The following is a 25,062-nucleotide window of genomic DNA, read 5'->3' on the forward strand; positions in this document are numbered from 1 at the left end:
CGTCCCTGCCTCTGTTTTTGTTTCTTTAGCACCCCTAGGTTGGGATTGTTCAACCAACACCTCAGAAGAGCCCTTTAGAGCAATAGCTTGAAGCATGCTTGCAGACATTCCTTTTTTTGTGAGGAAGCCTCAAATGTGAGCTGGGAGCGCTAACCTTAGTGTGAGCGTGGACTATATGAATTGTCAGCTTCCTACTGCTAGCTGTCACAAGGCCTCTTTCTACTACCTTCTAAGAGGGACTACCTGAATGTTGGTCATGTGGTGAGTGCTCAGCTAACAACGTAGCATCATGTTCAATGGATGCTTCTAGGCCATCTGATGAGGATGTCTACATATTGTTTGTGCGAGCAGTATTCATTTGGTCATGTAAAAACAACAATGTACAGCTTTCATACAGTTCCATCACAAAACATATAGTCTGGTTGAGCAAAGAGACTGAAACATTTCAATAACAGACCATCTTGCCAGCTATAAAATGTAAGATACACAGATTACACAGATAATTAAACAAAAAAAAAAAGGTACAGTTTTGTGTAAAGAGAAGTTAGGGTTCTAAATAATCATTGTGAACAAACTAGTGACTGAATTCAGGAACAAGAACAGTAAAATTAGTATCTACACAAACTTACCTTCCTTCTAATACTGAGAGTGAAACTGTGTTCCAGAGCAAAGTGATGAATATTTCTGGGTATTGCAGATACCCTGCAGCTAATGCAACAGCTATCCATCAACAGTAATGAGCTACATGCCAAATTACATTAAATTTCCTTTTTATTATTTATATGGTGAACATTTTAGTTTTAACTAATTAGCATATAAGCTTTTGTAACACGATACATAAATGTACAGAAGATCAGGAGGCATCATCACATTTTCCATCTTTCTGTTGTCCAGTTAATTGGCCCAGGGAGAGATACTACTAACACTTTTCCATTTCTAGCTTTTCCTTTGAAGATATTAAGATGTATCTCTCACCTAAGAAAAATGAGCAAAAAGAAGCATAATTTTTGTTAGTGACTGTAAGTTACTTTGCCTTTGTCATTTTAGTCACATTATCTTTGCGCCTTCAGTTGCAGCTTCTTCTGTGCCTGTATAGCAATAAAGCAACAAAACTTCCCTGAAGAAACACTGCTACAAAAGTGTGTGGAGGCTCACTGGGCGGTGTAGGACTCCATAGTTGTCAAGGCTTACTCATATCAGTGATGAAATGTATGCTGATACGTTTATCATATCATGGATTCTAAATATGTGATAGCAAGCAATATTACAGTACAGACACCAACACTGTCACACTGTGGTTTGGTTGTCCTTGTTCTGCATCAACTCTTCATGCTGTACCTCTGTCCTGACCCTTTCAAAAGTCTCTTCTGAGACTGGGATGGTGTTACTTGCATGGCACCTCTGCTGTGGGTGGAGTTAAAAGCAAACCATGCTGCTATTCCTTTTCCCACACCTTGTGGTACTCCTCTGTCTTCCCAGGATGGTGCCAGAGTGGTAGTGCAATCACTTGTCCCGTGAGGGGGAATTAGGAGAAAAGAGTATTATGCTGGGCTGGTGGCTCCTCTGCTAAAGAAAGTGGGTACAATAAGGAATTCCTTTCCATCAGGAAGAAGGTAAAGTCCTCTAGGGAAGGAGTCTCATAGGGATACCAGCTCAGCTTAGAAACAGGGTCTGAAGAAGGGAGAAGAATTCCAAAACTAGCATACAACATCATAAACTGCTCTGTCCTCTTTTCTTAATGGTCGTGTGGTATTATTACAGTTGTGGCTTTACAAAATATTTTGTTGTGTACACCGTAAAAAATTTCTGATAGTGTCCCCTGATTCTGAAATCAGAGGCACTGAACTCAATGAACTATTGTGATTTGTGGTGATAAAAGAGCAGCCAGTGACAATACAGACCCAGTTTTTATGCTATTAATTAAGGGTGGTATAGGAGGTCAGGACTATTACTGAAGTTTTGATGCTTTGCATCCTACTTCTAGATGGGATTCTGCATAAGCCTGGGACTTGTACTATAAGCTTTATACATGATAAAAAGGTGGTTCAAATTTTAGGTGTTGGCAGAGTCCTCTGAAACATATTCCTGTTCTTAATGGGTTATGTCTATTCAACTGTTTTTATTTTGTGTTTACAGTATCTGTGGTGTCCTTATTATTACTTTTTTTTTAATTTTCAATAGGGCTTCAGTGGAATCTTTTAAAAAAGGAGCACTCAGGAAACAATTAGTTAACCTTGCTTCTAGGCAAAAGAGTCTGTTGACTATTGCCCAAAACCAAGAAGAATTAGTCCAGAAAATACAAAATTACAGAAAAACAAAGCAAACATTCAGTGTATTATGTTCAGAGAAGCAAATATCAACCTTAGTTATTTCCTGTGGAAATGATAAGAGACAAAGTTTAACTGCTGATGAAATCATATGTCCTGATGTAGTTACATTTAGTATGAGGCTTGGTGCCAGCATGCCTAATGGGAACACAGTAGAAGCAGATCTCTCTTTAGAAAATGGATTTTCAGCTCAGGAATGCAGCCAACATCCACACATCTGCTTGGGTGAGACAGGAGCAAATAAAGAAGCAATTAGAAGCAAAGAGGCTTCTGATCATGCTTTGGCATCCGAAAACAGGGTAAGAGAATATCCTTTCAACAACATGTCAAGGCTGACAAATGCTGTACAAGTGGTGACATTGCCTTCAGAGTCTACTGTTTCCACTGCTAAAACAAAGTGCTCACAGCAAAAAGACATTGATTTTATACCAATCACAGAACAAGGAAACAAGTCTCTAAATCCCACTTTTGTGACCAATGCATTAAACATTGTAGAACCCCAAAGCACTGCCGTCAATGACTGTCAACCAGGCAGTGACCGCCAGCAGGTTCTTACAGATGAGGATCTACTCAGACATGTAAATAAGAAAGAAGCTTTCCAGCATCAGCAGCAGCAGCAAGTAATTTTGTCAACACGTAGAGATAACTTCCCTGATACTCTACAGCAAATGGTCCTTCAGAGTAGTGAGAACTCACTGAATGCCAACTCGGTGCTTACAAATCTTACTTCAAATGCAGATTATCCAGTAAACTTCAGTGAGAAATCTTCCCAGAGCTGTAGTAACCAAGAATGTGAACAAAAACAAGTGAAGTATAGAAGAAAAAGTAGGAAAAAGCTTCAGTTGATAGATCTACTTGAGTTGGGAAGGATTAAGCCAGGAGAAAATGTTTTAGAATTCAAACTGCAGGTAATTGTTGAGATACAATAATGTTAATATTAGCATATAATGAAAAACCCCACTAAAATGGGGGAATAGCAGTTCTCATGGTTTAGTCTGCATCTTCAGCACTTAGTATTGAAATTTTTTGTTCATTGTTTACAGATAATCTTTTATGACTTTTACAGGAAAATGCAATGGACGATGTCAATTTTCAGCTCATAATTTTAACACCCAGAATACTGCCTATGTAAAATTTGTGCATAACTTTGCATTTTCAGTTTGTTAATATTTCCTGTTGCTAGAACCAGAGTGGAATCATTGGTCTACATTGTGTAATACCTGATTTTCATACTGGAAGGAGCGGGAACGTTAAGGTTTTTATGACCTAATGTGATTCTTAGAACTCTCAAGACCCTCAACTAAATGTGACATCAAGGATTTCATAGTGCTGTGACAGACAGGAATATATGCAAAATTACTTGCTTACATGCCAGCTGGTTCTATATGTTACAGTCTGGTATGCACCATATTTGAGAAACAAAACAAAACAAAAGCAAACCACAAACAACCCAAACCACCCCCACCTCTTTTTTTTAATACAAAAGAATTTCCCTGTGCCTCCAAATACAGAGCACATTTGCAAGGCAGCTGCTAGAGGACTGGCTTGGTATTGAGCAAATGATGGAATTATTGACTGAATTCCCAGCTGCAAGCTAGTTAATTTCCAGGGCAACATATTGATTAAAACATGAAAGGTTCTTTTCAGCCAGCTCACCAGGTGTAGTTAATGTAGAAAAGACTCCTTTTTCTGCACCTATAATCTGCTTAGGAATGCTGTTTTGCTGAGAGTGGCCATTTCATGTAGTCTTGTGTTTTGTAACATAAGGCAGCGTGAGTAAGTCAGAGGCGTCTATGTTGGGCCATGTAATAGGTATATACACATGCTTCTTTTCTTTAAAGGACATGTAATATTCCTCTGAACCTCAAGATTACTAAATGGAAGGATGAAGAATTCAGTATACTTACTATAATTTCTCAAGACTGTTATCTGTGATACCAGCTTGATGCATGTGGATCTTAAGGAATTATAACTCTCTATTAAAAATGTTAATGTCTGGAATGTAGAGAAGTCAGTGATTTTTACTGTAATGAAAATGACACTCATCCATGTCTTGAAAGACAGTGCTATAGAGATTGAAGCTCAGAAGCCAGTGTCTATTGCATTGCAAAGAGGAGATGATGAGTAAAGTTTCCTTCTTTATCATTATAGAGATGTACTGGATAATAACATACAGCAAGTTGCAAATACAGATCTGTGGACGTGGCTGACTACACCAAATTGTCAGGAATATGATTTATTACATGGCTTTGGTTAGCAATCTAAGATTTGTTAATATTTTTGAGATAGATCTCAGTATTAGGTTGTATAATTCTTAACAGTATCAGGCAATTTAAGACAGCAATTTGATGGAATTTTTTACAATCAACATAGCAACTTACTTAAAGATGTGAGAATGGCAAGGTTCACTCTATTACTTACTTAGGGGATGTGCACAAAGGAGAATTCAGTTATGCTGGAATTAGAATGTTTCACAGAGAGATCATGGATGCAGGGGATAAAGAGGACCCTCCTATTGTGTCACAAGGTTCAGAAGAGCCCCCCTTGCATTCCAGACTCCTTTCAGAGATGAGTCTAGGTGTGGCTAGGTCCAATCTTAGTGTCAGACTTGGTCAATGGTTTATGTGACATGGGATAATACATATAGATACAGATATAGTCAAATTGCACATATACACACATAGAGCCCCCACCCCCCTTCCCCCTCACCCCCCCAAGTTAACCAGTGAATGAAATTTCCCTTTTTGTGAGTTTCATAAATTACTCACTTTTGTGTGCTGGTGTTCATCAGCATGTGGCCAGTGAGCCTTGCGAAATCAGGCCTTTGAGTCCTCCAAAATCATCAACAGATGTGAGTAATCGCGAAATCTGTCCTGAGAGGCGCCCCAGCCCAGGGGGAGATACTGGGTCACATAGCCCGCTGCGGTCCCAGATTGCTCAAAAGGTCTCCCTCTATGTTGCTAGTTGTAGGGTCGAGATGATTGTCTTTGGTCAATATTTTACATTCTGGCCACAATTCTGGTACACAAATCAGGCAGAAGATAGCCCAGGTGTGGACAGAGATTGCCTGGTGCCCAAGTCATTATGACCAAGATAACAGGAAGATAGGCCTTATCCTGGGATTCCAGAGTGGCCCAGGGGGGCTGCACCACCACACTAGTACATAGTCCTTACTTAAGGTTAGCTTTGGGCAGGCAGAATGCAGTTTTTGAATGCTGTAGACCTAAGCTATGAAAATGTAAACTGGATTGAGTGTTCCTCAAAATATTTGGGTTAAACATCTTAATTTAGGTTCTTAAAAACACCCCAAGCCAGTGGATATGGTAGGAGGAAGGTCAATAATTGCTGGTGGATCATTCTCTTACTCTGATTGTTTAACCACACGCGTGTCCTCTGACAGTTGTGTCTGTGTGGCCAAAACATCTTATTCTGGTGGAATAAATCCTCTTATTTTACATACCACAGTTTATGATAGTGACATTAAATACTTTAACTTTTTTTCAGAGAAAAACAGGATTAGCTGCAACTTTTCAGCTATAATGTTCTTCAGCACTCTTTCATGTTTTAAGGATGTTAATGCAGATTTGCTAATTTATGAGTTGAAAATTATTTCTTAATTTATCTTTTTTAGGAATTTAGTCATAAAGCCACGCTCTTAAATGATGGCACGATCAGAACCAGTAAGAGACAAATACTTCAAAATCCAGTTCAGTGGGTTAAAGACCTACTAGGAAGTGATATTTCTGTGACATGGAAGTATGTGTGGAATAAGGTAGGCCTGATTTTACTCCCCAAAATAGCAATGATAAATGGCAATAACAAATTTCACTAATATGGATCTCCTTACTATTCTTAAAGCAAAAGAGGTTACAAGTCTAAATTTTAAAGTCTTCATACTCCTAATGAATAAGCAGCAAAGAAAGAGCTACACAGCTGTAGCTGTACAGTGATGAACTAGTCACAAGTGTAGAGAGAATGTGGAATGCCCACTCTGTAAACTGTCAGTGCTTTGAAAGAGTAGCTTTAAAGACGATTAAGAGACTGACAGAAAAATCTGAAATGTAGTTAGTAGAAAAAGGAGCAAGCTTATTGAAATGTCAGGGTGTCAAGTACGAATGTTACAAAAATACTGGCAGAGTTTAGAGGGCTTTGCAGATGGTTGTATTATGCTTTTTTTCATTTAGAATTCAAATGAGCAGAATTTCTGCTTTATCTTGACAGACACAGGTGAGACTGTTATGTGCATAAACTCAGTTTTGTAAGAAAAATGAAATTTTTATACTTATCAGAAAAAACACTAATTAAAAGTGACCAGTTATCCATTTAGATTTGTTTGTACAGGTTACGTATCTTGGGACACAGTTGTCAAAATTTCTTGTTGAAGAGGTGTCAGTTTCTAGTGGCCTGGAATTACCATCACAAGAAAGAGAGCCCTTGGGTATGTACCACTTAAAACCTAATATTCACTGTGACTGAAAGCAGCAGAAACTGATTTTTGAAGAGCTTAAATTTAAAAATTACTCTATTGCTTTCTGATTTTTTTCTGGGCTACATGCTTATCACAGGTCTTGGGCTTGAAAAATAGTGCCAGAACTTACACATGATCTCTAAAGAGCTACCTTTCTTTTCTTCCATAAATTGGTTGTGTTAAGAGAATAATTGCTAATGACTTCGTTGCTATGTAAAAAATATTTATGTGATGTTATACATTAAAAATATTCAATATATAAAGTAAAATTTTTAGTAAGCTAATTTAATAGTTTTTTATTCTGTTGGCAAATCAGATACACTAGCTTAAGTTTTAATTGCATTTACATCTTAAAATCACATTAAATAATGTGTGTTGGTGGAAATCCCAGTATGCACAAGCAACGGTAATAACTATGGGGATATTTATTCTCTGAAAATAAACAGTCATAAGAAACAGAGTGCATTGATATGACAAAATGACATTGAACAATTTTTTCAGAACTGCCTAGCAGACTTAAGAAATTCAGCCTAATTTTGGTAAATAATGCATTCCCAGGGAAACCCTGGGAGCAGCAAATTGCACTTGGAGTCTGAAAAGCCTCTGAGCTTTTGTGATTGGTTCTGTTAATTTGATGAGACACTGCACCTCACGTGAACTGGGATACCAGGCTTGGTCTGTTCTTAACATGCTAAAAGTAAATTAAAAGGTAATAATTTAAAGTAACTAATCTGGTATTCAGGAAACATGTTCTGCTGGTATTTGCTTCAGTCTAAGAGCATCCAGATGATGAGTTTACATTGCCCTGCTTCAGTAACTTAAGTTTATACCAGATGTAAGTGACTTAAAAATAGATTTAGTCTCCTAACTTTTTAATAGGCTTTTGAATATTTCACTAGTTCTTGTAAATTATTCCTCTTGTGGAAAATCTATGATAAACATCGTAACTTCTCAAACAGAGAAATCCATTTATTCAAAAAATACTGTGGGCAAACAGAAATCAGCCTGAAGATCAGTGTTTTTTTCCCCATTTTTCCCAAATAGCTCAGGGTAATTTGGGAAAGAGTATTTAAAGCAGTTTTTTGTCACGTGTAAATTAAGATCACAGTAATGCCTAACCATTAGCCCTAGGAGAGAGGGAAAGCCAAAGTGTTCTCTGTTTCATTTCCATTTCAGATATTATATGGCCATATCTATAGTAGCAAATTAAACAGTGCCTTAAATCGTTCCAGAAGAGGATTAACCTGCCGTGTTGTATTGTGAGAACAGTTGCAGGCATTGGGCAGCTCCCAAATGGTTTCCAGTCCATGGTTTCCAGCAGTTAACTTGTTCCAAGGGCTGTTCCTGACCGGCATTTTGCCTGCAGCAAGCCTGCTGGAAAGCACGGGAAGCTTTGCTGGTGTGGATGTGAGCTATTCTGTGCTGCTTGCCTGAGGACATTCCCAGGCACTCTTTTATCTTTCTAATATACTTACAGCCTGTGTGTACTTTATAGTTGAATTTTATCCTGCCTTTGTAAAGAATCAATATTCTTCTTTTCTTTCTGCATTAATGAATTGAATTTTTGTCTATTCATCCCAGACTATTGTTAAAAAAGACGACTGGGGCCTGATAATTTGAGCATTTTTGGAGGAGAATGCTATTATTTTAAATATCTCTCCCCACACTCCTTCCAGCTTCCCATATCTTAGCTCAGTCTTCATTGAGCTACTGTGTGAAGAGGATGGCGAAGTGGAAAGAAAATTATACAGGCAGTGGCTGTATCTAGCCATCTTTTAAGACAAAGAAGCAGCTACCACTGAACTTTGTATAGAGCACAATTTAGGGAGCATGACCTGAGAGTTTCTACCAAATGAAGTTCCCTAGGCAAGACAGGTGAAAGAATTGATTTTCTGTGGCTTCCAGGGTAAGAAATGTCCCAACTTTTCAGCCTGGTTGAGACTAAGGTGCTTCTAGATTTGCATAGCAGCAGAATTTTAGGTACCTGAGGAATGTAAATGTAAAAAACTTGAAGAGCCCATGAAGTAAAGCAGCGCCAGACCAATGCAGGTATTTAACAGAAGCTTTAAAGATTGCAATGTTTTGAATTAGTCATCTAAATCCTAACTAAATTTCACATTATGTCCCTTCTTTGACTCTGAGCCTTTCATCTCTTCTAAGATCACGCTAGCAGAAAGCGGGAATTGCTATATTCAGGTCTGAGTGAGAACTGAATATTAAGAAAATAAACAGTACTTTTAGACTACCTTTATGTAGGAAAGCAGAAGAAACAGTGACTATATGGCTTGGAATTTATTCCTCTGTGCTTTCTGATACATGTAATGGTGATGTAATGTTTACTAAAAATGACCAATAATATCAAGGATTCAGGAGCAGATGTCAGTTGCAGAGCAGATGTCGGTGTTAGATATGTCACATAGAAATTCCAGCAAAGCGCTTTAAAATAAAAGCATATCCAGTTGTTACAGTGAGGATGATATGTACATTTATTTTGCATATTGCTATTTTAGGAATATGGTCTTTGGAAAACGGCATGACTACTGCAGTTCTTGTGCTCTGGAAATCCCTTACTGTCTTTAATAACGATTAGCCACCTGTAAAGATTAGAACAACTCCTGCTCACCTTTAGTTATGAAAGACTATAGAGTATTTTCAAGGGAATACAGATGATTTCTTAGTGGCTGAACCTTGGGAGCTGTTTCAGAAGCTTTATATTACTGTTGCTCCAGGTATCTAGCATAAAATGAGCAGCTGAGCTCAACAAGGTTGCATGAAAGCAAATGAGAATAGTTTGCTGTGATCATATGTGATATCATATGTTTGTTTTCCTGAGACAAGCAGTGAAACAAATATTTAGTACGCTACTCTTCACGTTAAATTTGCGTGGCATCTAATGTAATTTTGCCAAGGAGAACATATGTTTTAAAAAAAGAGAATGCCTCAATCATCTTACAGTGGCTACAGCTTGGCTGGTAAAGGAGCAGAGGAAAGTCTGCACTTACATGTGTTAGGTGATGTAAGGCTAAGTGAAAATTTCAGCATTTACCTTCAAGAAAAATAAAAAGCTTAATTGCTCTTTCTATTTTAAACCATTAAACTCTTGGTGTTAAATGATACTGTTTGTCCTTAGAACAAAGTTGTCTTGGTTTTTTTATGCTCTCAGGAAAGAATTTTACCACGAGGGACCACAACCACCACAACCAGCACCATCAGAAGAGTCCTGGTACTTTCTCTTTTGCTCAGCCTTGTGGGACCTCTCATCTGAGCAGTATGCAGCCAAAACCCCCGTCCTTGCCACAGACAGAAGTTGTCAAAACATTGCTATGTGCTGAAAGAGAAGCAGCCATTACCAGGGAATTTACAAGTAAGATTTTTTTTAACTGCCGAAAAAACCTAATGGTGGGTGCAAGGGCTATGCAACAGATACAAAAGGAAAAAGAAAGTAGGTGACATGGAATTGATTTGTGTGGGGGAGGGAGAGAGTGCTGGGGGAAAATGACGACTCTGCTGATGGGTTGGATTGATCTAAATGACTCAATAATTAAGTTTTTCAGAGCTCGGTATGTTTGACTCTCCTGCGTCCAAGTTAGAAACATTTTGTTATTTTGATGTAGTTAGCAAAATAACTCCATATTATTTGAGGTACTCAGTTAAATGTTTCCACAAAATAATAGCATAGACAAATGTCTTCTGGATGTAGATGGAGGATTATGTTACAAAAGCATTGCTGAATAATCTCATCTCTAATTCAAAAGTGTAAATGTTCCCGAAGATGCTCTGATCTTTGTGGAGTTGACTGAGCTTGTAACTTTGTGTCTACAGTGTTACATTTTTATGTTGATTGCATATTAAACCCTCCCCATAGTTTTCATACAATTTGAACAGTGCTTACTGCACTTCGACCTAATGTTTTTGCCTCTACCACGTTTTGATTACACCACAGAGGGATGACCCTGATTGACCACGGTGCAAAATCAGAGTGGTCAGCTCTAACCCGTACTGTGCCCAATGTCAGGTAACACTTTACACTGAAGTGAGTAACGGTGCTGAATCAGGTTTGCTGTGGGCGACAGAAGCAAATCAGAGGAGAAGTGCCTAATTAGTGCCAAGTGTATCCACACAATAAAGCAGTTCTTTATTGTTCTGTAAATCTGTTCATAGGCCCTGCAGCTATTGTGCAAAGGATTAAGTAAACCCTATAGCTGAGAATCCTCTGCAGAAAATGCTTTGTTTTCCCGCTTCCTTTTTTTTTTTTTTTAATAGAAGGAAACAGACTTAGTATCTTAAATGCCAGGGCAGAATATTTGGAGGAAGTTAAGCTTTAAAGTCACAAAAAATAGATTGTGTAGTAGATTGTGTTCACATTTATGTATCAAAACCCCCAGGTTTTACTGCTCTTTGATATGATTTGAAAAGTGTTACAGGTTATGGCTTGTAGGAGTTAATGTTTCTCAGCTGAAAAACTGAACAGCCACGTTTGTGTTTTCTCAAATATAGTTACCAGTTGTAGTTCTGCTTACCAACATAATGGTCTTGTAGCATGTATCGTCCTTGCCACCCTATTACCTGAGTGCTCAGTCGTGTCTGGAAACTTACAGTAAGAGTGTAGAGTCATTTTGTAGCCAAAGGTAACCGCTAACAGGTGTGGAGATTATGCAAAATTAAACATTCATAAGACAATAAAAATTAAGAAGTTGGAAATGTATAGAAATGTTGTTCCATATATATATTTTTGTTTATATCTACTACAATTACCCTCTAACTGAAGGAAGAAACTGCTTAACATGCGGTATAACCTTTAAAAAATTTAACAACCAGCCCAGTTTCCACATCTCTACCTTATAGAACCCAAACCTTTTGCATCCAGTTCTGAAGAAAGGCTTTTCAGGTTTCATAGTCTGACCAAAAATATTTCTGAAAGTGAACTATGAAAATCAAACTCCTACTTAAGAAGGAAATGCCTTTTAAAACAAGTGTCTCAGGGTGAGTATTTCATTGAGTCTCTTACATGAAACTTTGGAAGTGCCATGAGAAGCTTCATAGCCCATAGATGGATTTGGTGTATTTGTTTGCCCCCTACATTTGTTTCCAAAGAACCAGTCAGATACACAATGCCATGGCTGATTTATTTCACACTAAATAAATTCTGAATTAAAGCTCAGCCGCATAAATTGGCTTTCAACTAGTTTGCTTTCTGGACTTTGGTAGTCCTGGAAAATGATAGGAGTAATTAATTTCAGTTTTCTTGCTAGCCAATCTTATCTTCATGTAATGTGTGCCAGTACAAAGTTGTGATGCTGAAACTGCTGACTTCACAGGATATTTAAATCCAAACTAATTGCTCCAGTAGAACGCACCCAAGCTATTACGTATTTCAGTACCTCCTAGATAGGTGTAAAATTGGGCTACTAGTAAATATTACATGTGCATATTTGCAAGAATCTTCCATTAGTCTTTAAATTGTAAACTCCTCAGAAGAGGGTTCTCATACGCATTTTTGAGCTGGTTGAAGATATTACTTCATTGTTAGTCCAAACAACAAATCTAGCCCATTGTAGTATATTTTTCCTGCAGTATATTTAAAGCTCCATGTAATTATAGTGCAAAGAAATGTTACCCATTCTTGAAAGCTTGCAATATACGTTGTGCTGCGTAGTGCTCCAGTTCAGAGCCTCAGATTTTGCTTAGGCTCAGACAATTATGTCAGAAACAACTGGAAAACTCCACTATTCCTATCTTCATGTTTTTGGAGGAAAGCTGGAAAAGATTATGAACGTTGTTCAGTGATTCAAAGGTCAAGATGTAAACTGAGAACCCCAAGTTTAGTTTTATTTATGTTTTTTAACAAAATGACATGACTTGAAAGGTTGGACTTACTCTAGGTAACCACATACTTTACAAAGAAGCACATAGTTCTGTCAGCAGAATTTACAAAGCTATGTTTTCCAGTAACTTTGCATACCATAACTGAAGGTATAGACTTTCTCCGTCTGCATACTCTTCCTTTCCAAAAACCTATACCTGCTCTTATTTGACTGCCAGCAAGGCAGAAGGTAGAATGTCACGTGACTGACTCAGACTTGAGGTATGTGGCCAGCAAAAGCCAAACAAAATTCACTTTTTAGGATGCCAAAAATAAATTAAAAAAAAGAAGCCGTGCTCAAAGACTACCTCCCATAGAAGCCAATTCTAAGAATTTAATGTCCGTATTTCTTATCTGCCAGTCAGGTTTTTCTGAAACTGGCAAACCACTTCAGAAGTAACAAGGTGACAGCGTGATTACACAGAACCATAGACTAATGTAGGTTAGGTGGGGCCTCTGGAGGTCTCTAGTCCAACCTGCTGTTAGGACTACCAAGTTAGATAAGGTTGCTCAGTGCCTTGTTCAATCAAATTCTGAATATTTTCAAGGGTGGACACTCCACAACATTTCTGCACCACATATTTGTGTACTTAACCATGCTCATGATGAATTTTGTTCCCCATATATCTAGTTGGAATCTTGCTTGTTAAAACATGTGACCATTGGCTCTTTTTGTTGCATACAGAAACTTTGTTTCCTTTAAGAAGCCTGGCTAAAAGTAAGTAAACTGGCTTCTAATCAAGAGCTTTATCCACTGGCTTTCTGGCTTTTTTACTTTCTGAAACAAGTTGTGAAAGAAATCCTTTGATAAGTGACCCATATTCTTGATTTGTCAGCTGCAGTATGATGTTTTCATCTGCTTTGGTGGTCCCATGGAGACTGTGAGAAAACTGACAAACAGAACTGTGTAAATAGTCTTCCTAGAACACATCCATGTTTTCTTATCTTACTTATGAAAGCAATAAATGAAAGGCAATGTGATAAACAGTAAGCTTCAAGAGGCAGTGGCTTCAGCTACTGTGTTGCTTGAAACAGAGAGAAGACAGACTTATTTGACACCACACTCTGGTAATGTCAAATGAAAGCATTTAGGAGACTACCTGATGATCTTGGTGAGCGGTTAGATTATAGCATGCTATCTCATTTGTTTCAGGAGTGACTTTTAACAAAGGTGGGACAAAGCTTCTAAACAAAACGAGTCAGCCTTTAAGTCACCCACATGACTATAGTGTAGGAGAAGGCTCTAGAAGTTGTTCTGAGGCTGTACATAAAACCCACCAAATGAGCCACAGCTCCTGTAGATTTTGCCAGTGCATGAAAAAGCATGAGATATTGGTTTTTCTGTCAAATAGATGTGCAGACATGAGCTGAAACTTGATTTATGCTTTGTCTTCAGTTTTTTCCAATCTGCATCTCAGTATGCTATGAACAGCAAGAACTTTAAAGTGTTCTGGTTTTAATTATCCAAGGTTGGTCCTGGAACTGCTTCTTACCCACTATCTTAGCACACTAAATTCAGGTTTTCTAAAATGGTTAGAAATAATTTTAGAGACCCATGTATTTTCCTTCCAAATGAGTATACAAGTGAATCATTATATAATGAAGTATACAATATTAAGTTTTAAAAGAAAGAAATGTATGGTTGGAACCTGCACCCTGCTAGTCATACCAAGAAATAGTCCCCTAGGAATCATTTTAAAGCAATCTTGGTGCCTTTTAATAAAGGGTACTAGTGAATGCATTTCTTGTGGTTGAACTAGGTAATTTGATATTTAAATAGAGTGATTGACTTAATCCAGAAACTGAAAGGCCATCTGGACATCTGTATAAAAATATATTTGTGAGAAAAATGGAATCAGCCATTATGTTTTATTTTAAAAGTATTTATTTTTTTATACATTATTTCTCTATAAATTCAGTCTGGAATATAGATTCTTTTGTGGGAGGCTATATACATTTCCTGATTGGTATTTGCATATATGTCAATTATACCTTTCTCACCGTTTGAGGAAAAAATCATGTTACAGCTAAACTAAGGAAGGTAAGAGCCACTGAGATATAAATTGTTCTTTTGTTTCCCTGATAGGTTATTGTAACATTGATGGATTTCTGTAATAGATCGGAGGTTCTGAGTTCCCCACATTGCTAAACAAAAAACCTAAAATATCTTAATATACCATTCCAAGGACCCTGAAGAATAATAATTCAGAATATATTGTATCTTATAAAGTATTTGTTACTGGCTAACAGGCATATACCCAATGTATCTAGGAGAAGAGAAAAAACAGTTACTGGATAAGATTATGATTTAGGCAAAAGTTTTAATGGAGACTAATATATTGTGTTTATATCACTTATCTAGGCTATGCTTGCAAGAAAGCTATAAAGTATTATGAATATAAGATATTAAGCTATAAAATATTATTAATATTAATATTGTACATTTACAAACACTTAGAAATATTTACTATTAACTGTATTTCTTGAAAAAGTATAACTTCTTAAGGTCTGTGTTGCTGAAACAATACTTCCTGCAGCATGAAACATAAAATCATTAAAGAGATTTCAGCAGAAACCTTCAAACTGATGCTTTAGAATAAAAGGCATGAATTCTTGATCTTTAATCATGCCTGTAAGTCCTTATTCCATCCAGATATTTAGTGTAACAAGAAAGGCCACAAGAAAGAAGAATGATTCTAGCTACCTAATATAAAATGTTTTTATTAGCCTTCGAGTTTTTTTCAAAGTATTGTAGCTACCAATGCAAAAAATGCAGCATGCATGATTTAGGATCACTTGATAAATTAATTCTTCAGGAAAAAGGACTTTCAAAACTGGGATGGGGGTCGACACAGAGGATCACAAAGCAATTAGCTAAAATCTCTGCTGGCCTATATCATTTAGGGGATCAACACCTTAATTTCAGGTGCCTGACTGGCCTAGTATGTCTTACTGACCAGTTTGTAAAGGCAGAGACCTTGGACTCCAGCATTCACAGGAGGAAAAAAAAGAATAAAGAACTATATCATGTGAAGTGAATCAAAAACTGTAGAGAGATCTGGAGAAAAGCAAAGGCATTTTGAAGGTGGGGAAAGAAAAAAAAATTACCAGGGAAGCATCAAATTTTGTCAGAGAAAGGCCTAGTCGTATAATGATAATCTATCCACAGACAGTCTTGATCAGCTGAAAGAAAAGTTATTTTCAAAATTGCTACTAGCTTGGACAGAATTCATGTGCCTCGGTTCAGTATCAGCCTTTCAATGAGTCAGAGAATAAAAAAATGTTGCTTATGCAAGGCACTGGCTGTCATTTCTAGACCTTACTTGGTTGGAATGGACAATGTCACCCCTGGATTGTGACTGTCTTCTCTAAGTTCTTGAGAGGAGTGTGGGCAAGGCCCAAGAAACTTGAAAGCTCTTAAGACAGATTTTTGTTCTAAAAACTCCCTTGTGGCACTCCAGATCAAATGCTGTCACCTTTAAGTGTGTTGTTCTTAGATCTTCTCTTCCCTTATGCATCTGTAGCCTGTGTCTAGACTAGCCGCACTGAACCGAATCCATTTGAGTCAGAAGAATAACATGTCCTGTGACTTCATCACAGATACTGCAAATCAGTTCAGGTTTCCCTCAGATGTGATAATAATTGATACCTGTTCTACAGAAGTACTGAAGCTGAATTTAATGACATTTGTAAATTGACTCAAATAGCATTTGAATTCCTTTTACAAATAAATTACACAAGTAAAATAGTTATAAAATGATTAACCGTATCTGGATAGTTCCAGCACTTTTTTGCTTGGAAAAAACAAGGAGGATCTGGTGGGATAGCCAATTTTAAAAACTGATGTTTCAGGGGCTATTTTAATAATCAGAGAACGGTGACTCTACACGGAAGTGGCAATCTTCAGTGACTAACCTTTATGCAACTGGATGATTCTGGTCTGACATTTATATAGTTGCGACACTAAAGGGAATTCTCCTTAGATACAATTTTCAGGTTCTTGTCTGCTACAGAGACAAGGTCTTGTAAAGCTGTAACAAAATGGAAATGCAAGTTGAAACACATTTAGAATGGTTTCAAAACTGTAAGGCTAACATAGATGCCAGCAAAGACAGAAATGCTATTGGCAAGCAGTATGGAAAATGTACCAAGAGGCAATGTGTTTCCCCCAGGTTTATGGCAAAAAAGTTCATTCTGATATTGTTACTGATCAATACTTCACCTTGTAGTTCATGAAGATGGCAGAAAACTGAGAGCACCTAGCAGGGCAGCCAGGGTAGGAAAGCAGAAAAAGGCCCTGCCTGTGTGCCTCTTACCTTACTAAGCTTTCTTCTGTACCCGAGGTGCTAAGATGAGTTTTGAATAGCCACATGGGAGCCTTTCTCCACTGCTTACAGCCCATAAGCTGCTGGTCTTTTGCAAGGATGAGAGTTAACAGGCAGCAAAAGGGAGAAAGGAAACATCAAAGTGGGTATTAAAAGATTTAAAATAATAGTAAGCAAGAGGAGAGAGAAAAGGGAAAAAGAACTGAGAAAGAAAAATGGAAATGGGGAGGACATTAGTCGGCTGTGTCAGACTATGAAGGGAGAAACACAGGGACTAAATGTTCAAATACTGATCCATCCCTACTGGGGAAAAAAAAATATTGCCTATGGATGTAGTAACTTTGTTACCAAAGAGCTTCAGGGTCAGAACTGAGGAAGACGGCTTTGGGATGTATAAATTACCATGCTTTTGGTAACTGTCGACTGTTATCTGAAATTACTGAAAAGTGGAGAGAGTAGAGATTTTAATTATTCACTCAGGTAAAGTTGTATTTATGGTAGAATGCTCATATTAAACCTACAAAATCTTAATCTGATAGGTAAAACATTAATTTGACCCAAAGAAATCAACAAAGCAAGCTGTCAACTGCTGAAAAAAAAGTTATTTCAAGAGATTTATTTGGTCATATCTTTATTACACTTCCAAATTTGAGTTGAGAATTTTTAGTAAATAAGTTAGGATACTGCAATGAGAGTCCTTAGAGGAGCATTTCCAAAGTAAGAAAGGAATGTCTTTTCTCCAATTATGATGTCTCAAAATGGGATGTTAAATGAACTTCAGACTTTGACAACAAATTTTCCTGTACTTACATACAAAATGTGGACATTTCAGAATGAAAAAGCTCATTTCAACAAATCAAAACAGGTAGAAGTGATGCCTGTCATGTCATGCCTATAGTCTCAGTGTTAATGACAGTGTCTTCAGCTCAGTTTCTGCCAGTCTATTTTACAAAAAAAATTCCCAGACTTACTTTTAAGATAATTTTAACCTGAAGGTGTCCTTAAAACTATCGCTTCACTTCCCATCCAAGCATTCCTGTGTATGCCCTTTGAAACATCACTTCTTGGTGAGTGTATAGGTTGCCTTCTTCTGGTGTGACTGACTGCTGCTTCATAAGTGGTAAAAGAGTCTGTGAGGAGTGTTGTGATATAACTTCTTGGGTGGTACTTGTATTAAGCCTGCTCACCTTTATTATAGTCCAAGATACGTAAATATCTCCTACACATCGGATCATGCTTTTTGTTCTATTATGTGCTGTGTAACGGCACGAGCGTACTGAAGATGCGCTGAGAGGGTAAGATATGGAATGCAATCCGGTTGTCACTGGAGTCAGAAGTTTTGCTGTGGAACAATATACATCCTCATACATGGGTGTGGAACAATACACATCCTCACACATAAGGGTGGTGAGCTCCTGGAAATCAGGAAATGGCAGGGAACTCCTCACCAAGACATGGAGTTAAATGGTCTAATACCTACAAGATACACAGAGTGTTTTAGCATTGGGACCTACCAATGGTGTTAGTTCAGTGAATGTATTTTGCATTTTGGAATAAGTGTAGGTGACACAACTGGAAAACTCTAGTAACAGAGAAAGACAAACTCTTGGGATGGCACACGGCGCCCAGAAATAAGTGCAAGCTAAATGACCAACTGGTGTCACTTCAAACATGTTTCCTCTGCATTTTGACAAGATTTTATCTTAACTGATCTAATCATCCTGAATTACCAATCCTGTTTTGCTTCTCAAGACACTTGAGTGGTGTCCAAACACTGTTTTTTCTTTGGTTTTGGTTTTTGTTTTGTTTTTAATTTGGTTTGGGGTTTTGTGTTTGGTTTCTTTAGTTTTGTTTTGTTTTTTGTTGTTGGTGGTTTTTTTTTTTAAACAGAGGCCACCCCTACTTTCATGACAGCCCTCCCTCTCTTGATAACATCTCCTACATGTGACAGTTCTGCCCTCACTGGCAGTTCCTGTGTTGGGCTGGTTGTGGCAGGTCAGCAGTTCTGGTATTTTGTGCAAGAGTACTGAGGGGAGAAAGTGTGGACAAAAGTTGAACAAAAGCTCTGAAAACTACATTTCGAGTTCCTTTTGGAGTCTGTGCTGTTATCGAGAAGAAATCTTTGTAGCATTTCTTACTGCTGGATCTTTAGTGTTACCTTGTTACTGATCTTAACAGTGAAAACTAAAGGTTCAGCTTCTCCCACGCTGAGGCAAGTGCCTTGGCTTTATGCACTGCAATGCTTGCTTCAGCCCAGCAGATATGTAAATATTGCAAGTACCCATTGTCCAGTCCTGCAATTTCTTGTATACAGGTATTTGCCTTCCTTTTTATATAGTCCTTTCAGGGCTGTAGGAAGGGCATTCCTAGTGAGAGGGATTGTTTCATTTTGAAGAAGTACGCTAAACTTACTCCTTCGTGGACTTAATACATGAAATTCCAGCAGTGCTGAAGAACAATGGCATTTTCCTGTTATATAATTGGAAATGGCCAGGGTGGTTGACTTCTCACCCCAAGCACCACAAAGTGTAGTACTGCCCTTGTCTCACTGAAGGCTGGGTGCAAGTGAGAGATACTGATAAGGTGGCCAGGGTCTTACCTACAAGATTCCTAGGACACATTACAGATTCCTGGGGATCTCTAATGCTTATATGGTTCTAATGAGCTGTTAACACCTCTTTAGGTAATAGTGCCAGTGATTGCTTTCTACTACTCTAATATACATTCTGTAATAATGTCTTTTCATTTTCAACAGCCTCTTCTGTCCAATTCAACTCAGTAGAAAGTCTGACGCATTTTCTCCAGTTCAGTGAGATAGTAATGGCATGTAAAGAGGAGTTTCTACCATGCCATGTAATGGAAAAGCACTGGAATTTCTACAAAGGATGTGAAGATTTTGGATTCTAAAGACTTCTGGAGTGGTAACATTCTTTTCTTCATTGTTACTTAAAAGTAAATATTTGAGGTTTTAGATCTAAGTGCTTTGTTACTGTCATTTTGATAAATCATTTGTCCAGCACTTGGAATGGACTGAAAGATTGTTTGGGTAAACAATGTTGGGGATTACTTTGTGGCAGGTGAGGATAACTGTCAATATTTAGTTTTGTGCTGTACGTTTAAGAAATGGGGAAGCGGACGAGGACTGTTATACAGTAGTGCTTATTGTGAGTTATATTCCAGGTTGATAACTTTGTATGAAATGCCGCTGATTTCAGTGGCTGCCTGTGCTTGATGGGCCTGCACAGAACCAGGCAGGTGTCAACGCTGATAGTCACTTCCCACATCTAAACGTGGAAACACTATCAGAAGTGGCTGCACGTGTTTGTGTAAGATGTTAGGTTAGGCGAAAAATCAAGGTGGGCAGCTTTGAAAATCACCGGCAGCTTTGCTTTACATGGTGTGGATATATACAAATATTTAAGAAGGGAGTGGGTGCTGTGAGAGGTTAAAAGCAGAATCTTAGCCATTGGAAGTGCTGAGGGAAATTCCATTCTTGTTCCAGCCAATCTTTCTGGTAGGCAGAAAATGTGCTGGCGTATGGTAAGAGATGCAGTTAGCTTGTTTGTGGAACACGAATTTTTCAATCTAACAAATCTTAGATATTCACCCCGATCTCTTGAGGATTCGTATTTATTTTAATTTTACAATGTGTGAATCTGCCTCAGTCGCACATTTGACTGTCATGAAAGTTATCTGCATTCAAATGGCATTCTTGCTCTTTCATTCTCTGGATTGTAACAAGACATTAAATAATAACACCTGCTACTTGTACCTCCAGTGAATGGGATGAGAAATACCTCCCGTCAATATATAACAACCTCAGCTAGCTATTCTGAGTGCAAAGAGCTGTTCTGCAGAGATTTGATTAGTGTCTTAAACAGAAGGTGGTTTGCGCAAGAGAGAGGGGTCTGATGTGCAGAGAGCTAATACTGTGCCCTAGGATGCATGAGCAATTGTAGCCTGATGGGCTGTAAGGATAAAGAAATGCAAACTGCCCAGAGGTCAAAAAAGTTAAAGGCTACTGAGTGACAGGTATTTAGTAAAGGTCACTTTCCACACAGAAAGAAAATGGAGCAGGTTCACAGCTGCTGCAGCAAAACAAGCCTGAAAGCATATAGGTTTAAAGGAAACGTTTATTCAAATACTACACTTTCACTGAAAAGTGAAGGACTTTTCACTGTTAAAATGGCTACTGAATTACTTACACGTTTGTTTGACATTTTTTCTTTGTTACAAGATATCTAATAAAATTAGTGTATAAAAACTGGGAGGACTTGACAGTAATTCCTTTAATCCATTATATTAACATGATTACATGACTTCAGGCAGCCCTAAGATACAGTGACAAAACACCTGATTGATTCAACCTGGCCAAAGGGGTAAAAATGTAAAGTGTTACATGAAAACTGCCGTCTCTTACTGAAGCTACATGTAAGAGTAAGCTACCAGGGTTTGTTTTTTTTTTTCAATATTTTTGCTGTATATAAGCATCTTGACAAAGGTGTTAGCTTGACAACATACATTTTAATATGAATAACAAAGGTAGGATTCTGCTTCCCAAATCTTCTTATGGCTCTGAATTTTCCCTGTTATCCCTACTGGAATCTTTTTCTTAATGTCAAGACCCATTAGGAGATGGCAAAAAGTCATACCGTCATGAATAGGGTGTTTTGTTTTCTCCATTTAAGTTTGTGCTTTCTAACTGTACTTTTGCATGAAAATATAACTTGTTATCACAGTTCAAAGTGGCTAGCGATGATGCTAACTACAGCAGAGTAACGAAGCTTCTGCTCACACGTGGCAAACAGCAATGGTTAGTCCTCCCAGCCCCTGCTGCTCCTTTCATGATTCAGTTCTTTTATTGAGTAAACCCCTTCTCCACTCCTAGGCTGGGAGTTAGCACAGATTTTGTGCGGTGCAGGCTAAAGTAAAAAGGACATAAAATGCAAAGAATACAACCCCCTGGCGTTCTGCCTGCTGTTAATATTCAGATGGAGAATAAGAGGAGAAAGAGATGATGCAGTGAACAAAAGCCACGAATTCGGATTCCTATTTCCACAGATTATTTATTTATTTATTGCCAAGGTGGAGCTGAAAAATCAGTGGGAAGATTAATACCGGTGAGGAAGAATGTGAGGCACAAAACAAAAGAGTGAGAAGGAAGATAAGCAGCTAGTAGGCAGGAATACCACACAAGATTCACAGATTTTGAGGCCAGCAAGGACCAGCGTGGTAAGCTGACGTCCAGAATAACACAGGCCAGAGGTTGAGAGAAGGTACAAGCAGGGGAAGGCAAGGGGAAAAGAGAAAAGACAGACAGACACAGATGCGGGTAGAGCTGAATTCATTCTAGGCAGAGGAGCAGCACAAACCTTCGCGCCTTCTTTCCAGGCAAAGCTGCGCTATAACCAGCCAGAGCAGTTCAGGTAGGAGAAACATGGGAATGAAGGTCAGCTACGGAAAGGTGTTTAAAGTACCGTAAGGTGCAAATACACCTTGGGTTTTTGGGGGTGGAAGTACAACTAAGGAAGGGGGGAGGCACAAGGGATACCAGAACGATGTTTCTATAGGAATTTTTGATAAATTCTTAGAGCAGTTGCAGTTGGTGAGCGTCTTGTCATGACAAAAAGGCGAAGACCTTTTTTTCTGGTTTTCAAACCTTAATGTTGACGGGAGAAAACCACCCTGTTTAAAATGATCAAGAGAGCGAGCAACCGCATGTATGAGATTCAGGCCCTTTTTCTGGTCAGCAGTAGTCAAGTAACCGGTCAGCTAGGAAATCATACATATGATCTGCAATTTGAACAATTAAGCTTCTGGGCATATCAAGAAAAGGCGCTTAAACGTGACACAGGAGGGGAGCGAAACATTTCAAAGATGGAATAGGATTCAAAGAACTCTGAAGTTTTTCATATATATATATATATTTATGTTTTTGGGGTCGGGGGTAGGTGTTGCTACTAAGGCTTTGGCTTCATCTCCAGAAGAAAGTTTTACCACTTGCACCAGTATTATTACAGCAGGGTAACCCGCAGGTGAGTCGTCCAGCAGCTGTGTCCCTCTGGCTTCACTTAGGTTGCTGGGGAAGGAGCTCAGGCGTACGGCTACGCGTAACTCGGCTACAGAGGCTTAAGCAACGAGCAGCCTTCGGCCGAGCTGTCACAGCCGTGCCCCGCTGCGGGGTCTGCGCTGCGGGAGCGGGCAGCTGCCCTCCGCTCTGGCGGCGTCCTCCGCATTCCCCACCGAACCCGAGCGCAGGCCCGCGGGGAGCGGAGCCCAGCAGCTCAGCCTGGCTTTAAAACGCTGGCCTTTGCCTGGAAGTCGGTGGGGAACGGCAATATCCCACTGCAAGGGCAGGTTATTTCTCTGTCAGCAGAGGTTTAAAGCCGGACCGGAGCTTGGCCGTTCGTAGGAGCCGCCGCTGCCGGGCCGGCCCTTCGCAGGTCGGTGCTTGCCCAGCGCAGCCGAGCGGAGGCCGCCGCTGCCGCCCCGAGGGGGAGGGCGAGGGCCCCGCGCCCGCCTCGGCTGCACCGCCGCTCCCCCTCCCCGCCCGCCCTCCCTCCGTCGCCCCGAGATGGCTCCCGCCGGGCCCCAGCTTCTACCCAGCCGCCGCCTGGAACCGGGCTTCCCCCGCCGCTGCCCCGCCTCGGGCGGCAGCGGGGCAGCTCCGCGCCGCGCCGCGGGAAGGGGGGCGACGGGCTCCCCCCGAACCAGGTGCCGGCTCCCGGGAAGGGGCGCCCGCTCCTCCCCGCTCCGCTCCCGGGGACCCCGCTGCTCCTCCCTCCCCCTACTGCCCGCCAGGTCTGCGGGGCGGGCGGCGGCCCCTCCTTTTTCCTCCACGTCATGGGGTGCCGTGCCGCACACATGCCCGTGCACACACATCACATACATGCACACACATACACATATACATACGCACCCACACCCACGCGCGTCTCCGAGCGGAGGAGCGCGCCCCGCCCGGCACGGCCGCCCCGCTCCGCTCCGCTCCGCTCCGGTGAGTGTGCTGCCGGCGGGCACGTCCCAGGACGGCGGCCCGGCCCGGCCCACGGAGCAGGGCCCTAACTTTTTTCGCGGAGCGGCGCACGGGGGCCACAGCGGCTCACCTCCTCCTCCTGGCGGCTCCGCCGTAGGACCGAACTTGGAGGCTCGGCCGCGACGGCGGAGTTTGGGGAGGGAGGGGAGGGGGGGGAAGGAGGAGGAGGAGGAGGAGGAAGGGGCGGCAGCTGCGTGGCTCCGCGGGCGCGCAGGGGGTGGGGAGGGCCGGGCAGGGCGCGGCGCTGGTGGCGGCCGGCAGAAGAAGAAGAGGAGGAGGAGGAGGAGGGTCGGTGCAGGCGGGTGCTGCCGGGGAGCTCCGGTAAGAAGGCGCGTGTGTCTTAAAAGTTAATTATGAGGGGATTTTCCGCCTCGGGAACAGAACGAGGCAGTGGTTAAGAGTCTGCAGGGGTCCGAAGCGGGGGCACGCACCTGCCTGCAGCCCGGCTCGCCGTGCGCGCACCCGCCTGCGGCCGCCGCGAAAGCTTTCCCAGAGAAGCAACAGTTACACCAACTTAACGTGTGGTTTGGTAACAGGAACCGGGTTGGTGTGATGTTGGCTGAAGGCTCTGGTGGGGTTTGGTTTTTTTTTTTTGCCTCTTAGTAAATGGCTAAAAACGTTTGCGTTAGTCTGTAGCTGCATTTAATTTGCCAAGTACGCTTACTCATTGCTTTAGTATGGAAAGAGGCTCTTTTTGCTTGTGAAGAAACAAGTAACAGGACAGCAAGGATCTGTCAGGAAAAGAGAGATGGTAGCAGCTTCTCCCTCATTATGGGGTGAACTGTCTTACTAACATCAGAGTAAGGTTTGTGGAAGGAGACCTTAAGGGGAACTTCCCTTGAGGTTAACTCATCCACTGTGTCCCACCTGAGGACCTGCCGCACGGAATATTGTCTGACTTGTTCCAAAGATCTAGTCCACAAACCATCCTGTTTCATTTTGAGTTAGGCAGATTTCTTTGATAGTAACATTTTAAAATAAATAAACTTCCTTAGTAGCAACCTTTTTGCATTTGATACCCCGGGAGAGAAACAGCTGAAGGG

The 25,062-nt window shown here is 40.2% G+C and overlaps 2 protein-coding genes across 4 annotated transcripts in view; both read left to right on the forward strand.

Moving 5' to 3' along the window:
* Positions 1-256: 256 nt before the first annotated feature.
* On the forward strand, positions 257-5,415 carry LOC135310598 (ankyrin repeat domain-containing protein 31-like). The gene is made up of 3 exons (XM_064438722.1): positions 257-261; positions 2,182-3,235; positions 5,119-5,415. Exons 1-3 carry the CDS (start codon positions 257-259, stop codon positions 5,413-5,415), a joined length of 1,356 nt encoding a protein of 451 aa, XP_064294792.1.
* Positions 5,416-10,087: 4,672 nt separating this feature from the next.
* Positions 10,088-25,062, forward strand: part of GCNT4 (glucosaminyl (N-acetyl) transferase 4) — a 34,718-nt gene continuing 19,743 nt past the window's right edge. For 2 of the 3 annotated variants that reach the window (XM_064438324.1, XM_064438325.1), the window contains exon 1: positions 24,247-24,340. The gene's annotated coding sequence lies outside the window, so the exon portion shown is untranslated. Of the gene's footprint in view, positions 10,160-24,246; positions 24,341-25,062 lie in introns of those variants that run through there. The other variant, XM_064438323.1, reaches the window with a different exon arrangement.

Source organism: Phalacrocorax carbo, chromosome Z (genome assembly GCF_963921805.1).
Source record: "Phalacrocorax carbo chromosome Z, bPhaCar2.1, whole genome shotgun sequence".
Classification (NCBI taxonomy): domain Eukaryota; kingdom Metazoa; phylum Chordata; class Aves; order Suliformes; family Phalacrocoracidae; genus Phalacrocorax; species Phalacrocorax carbo.

What these genes read in the sequence shown, in the direction of transcription:
- LOC135310598 (XM_064438722.1), top strand. An exon ending in TTTTAGAATTCAAACTGCAG is followed by an intron (nt 3,236 to 5,118) that starts GTAATTGTTGAG and finishes GGTGTTCATCAG; the next exon opens with CATGTGGCCAGTGAGCCTTG.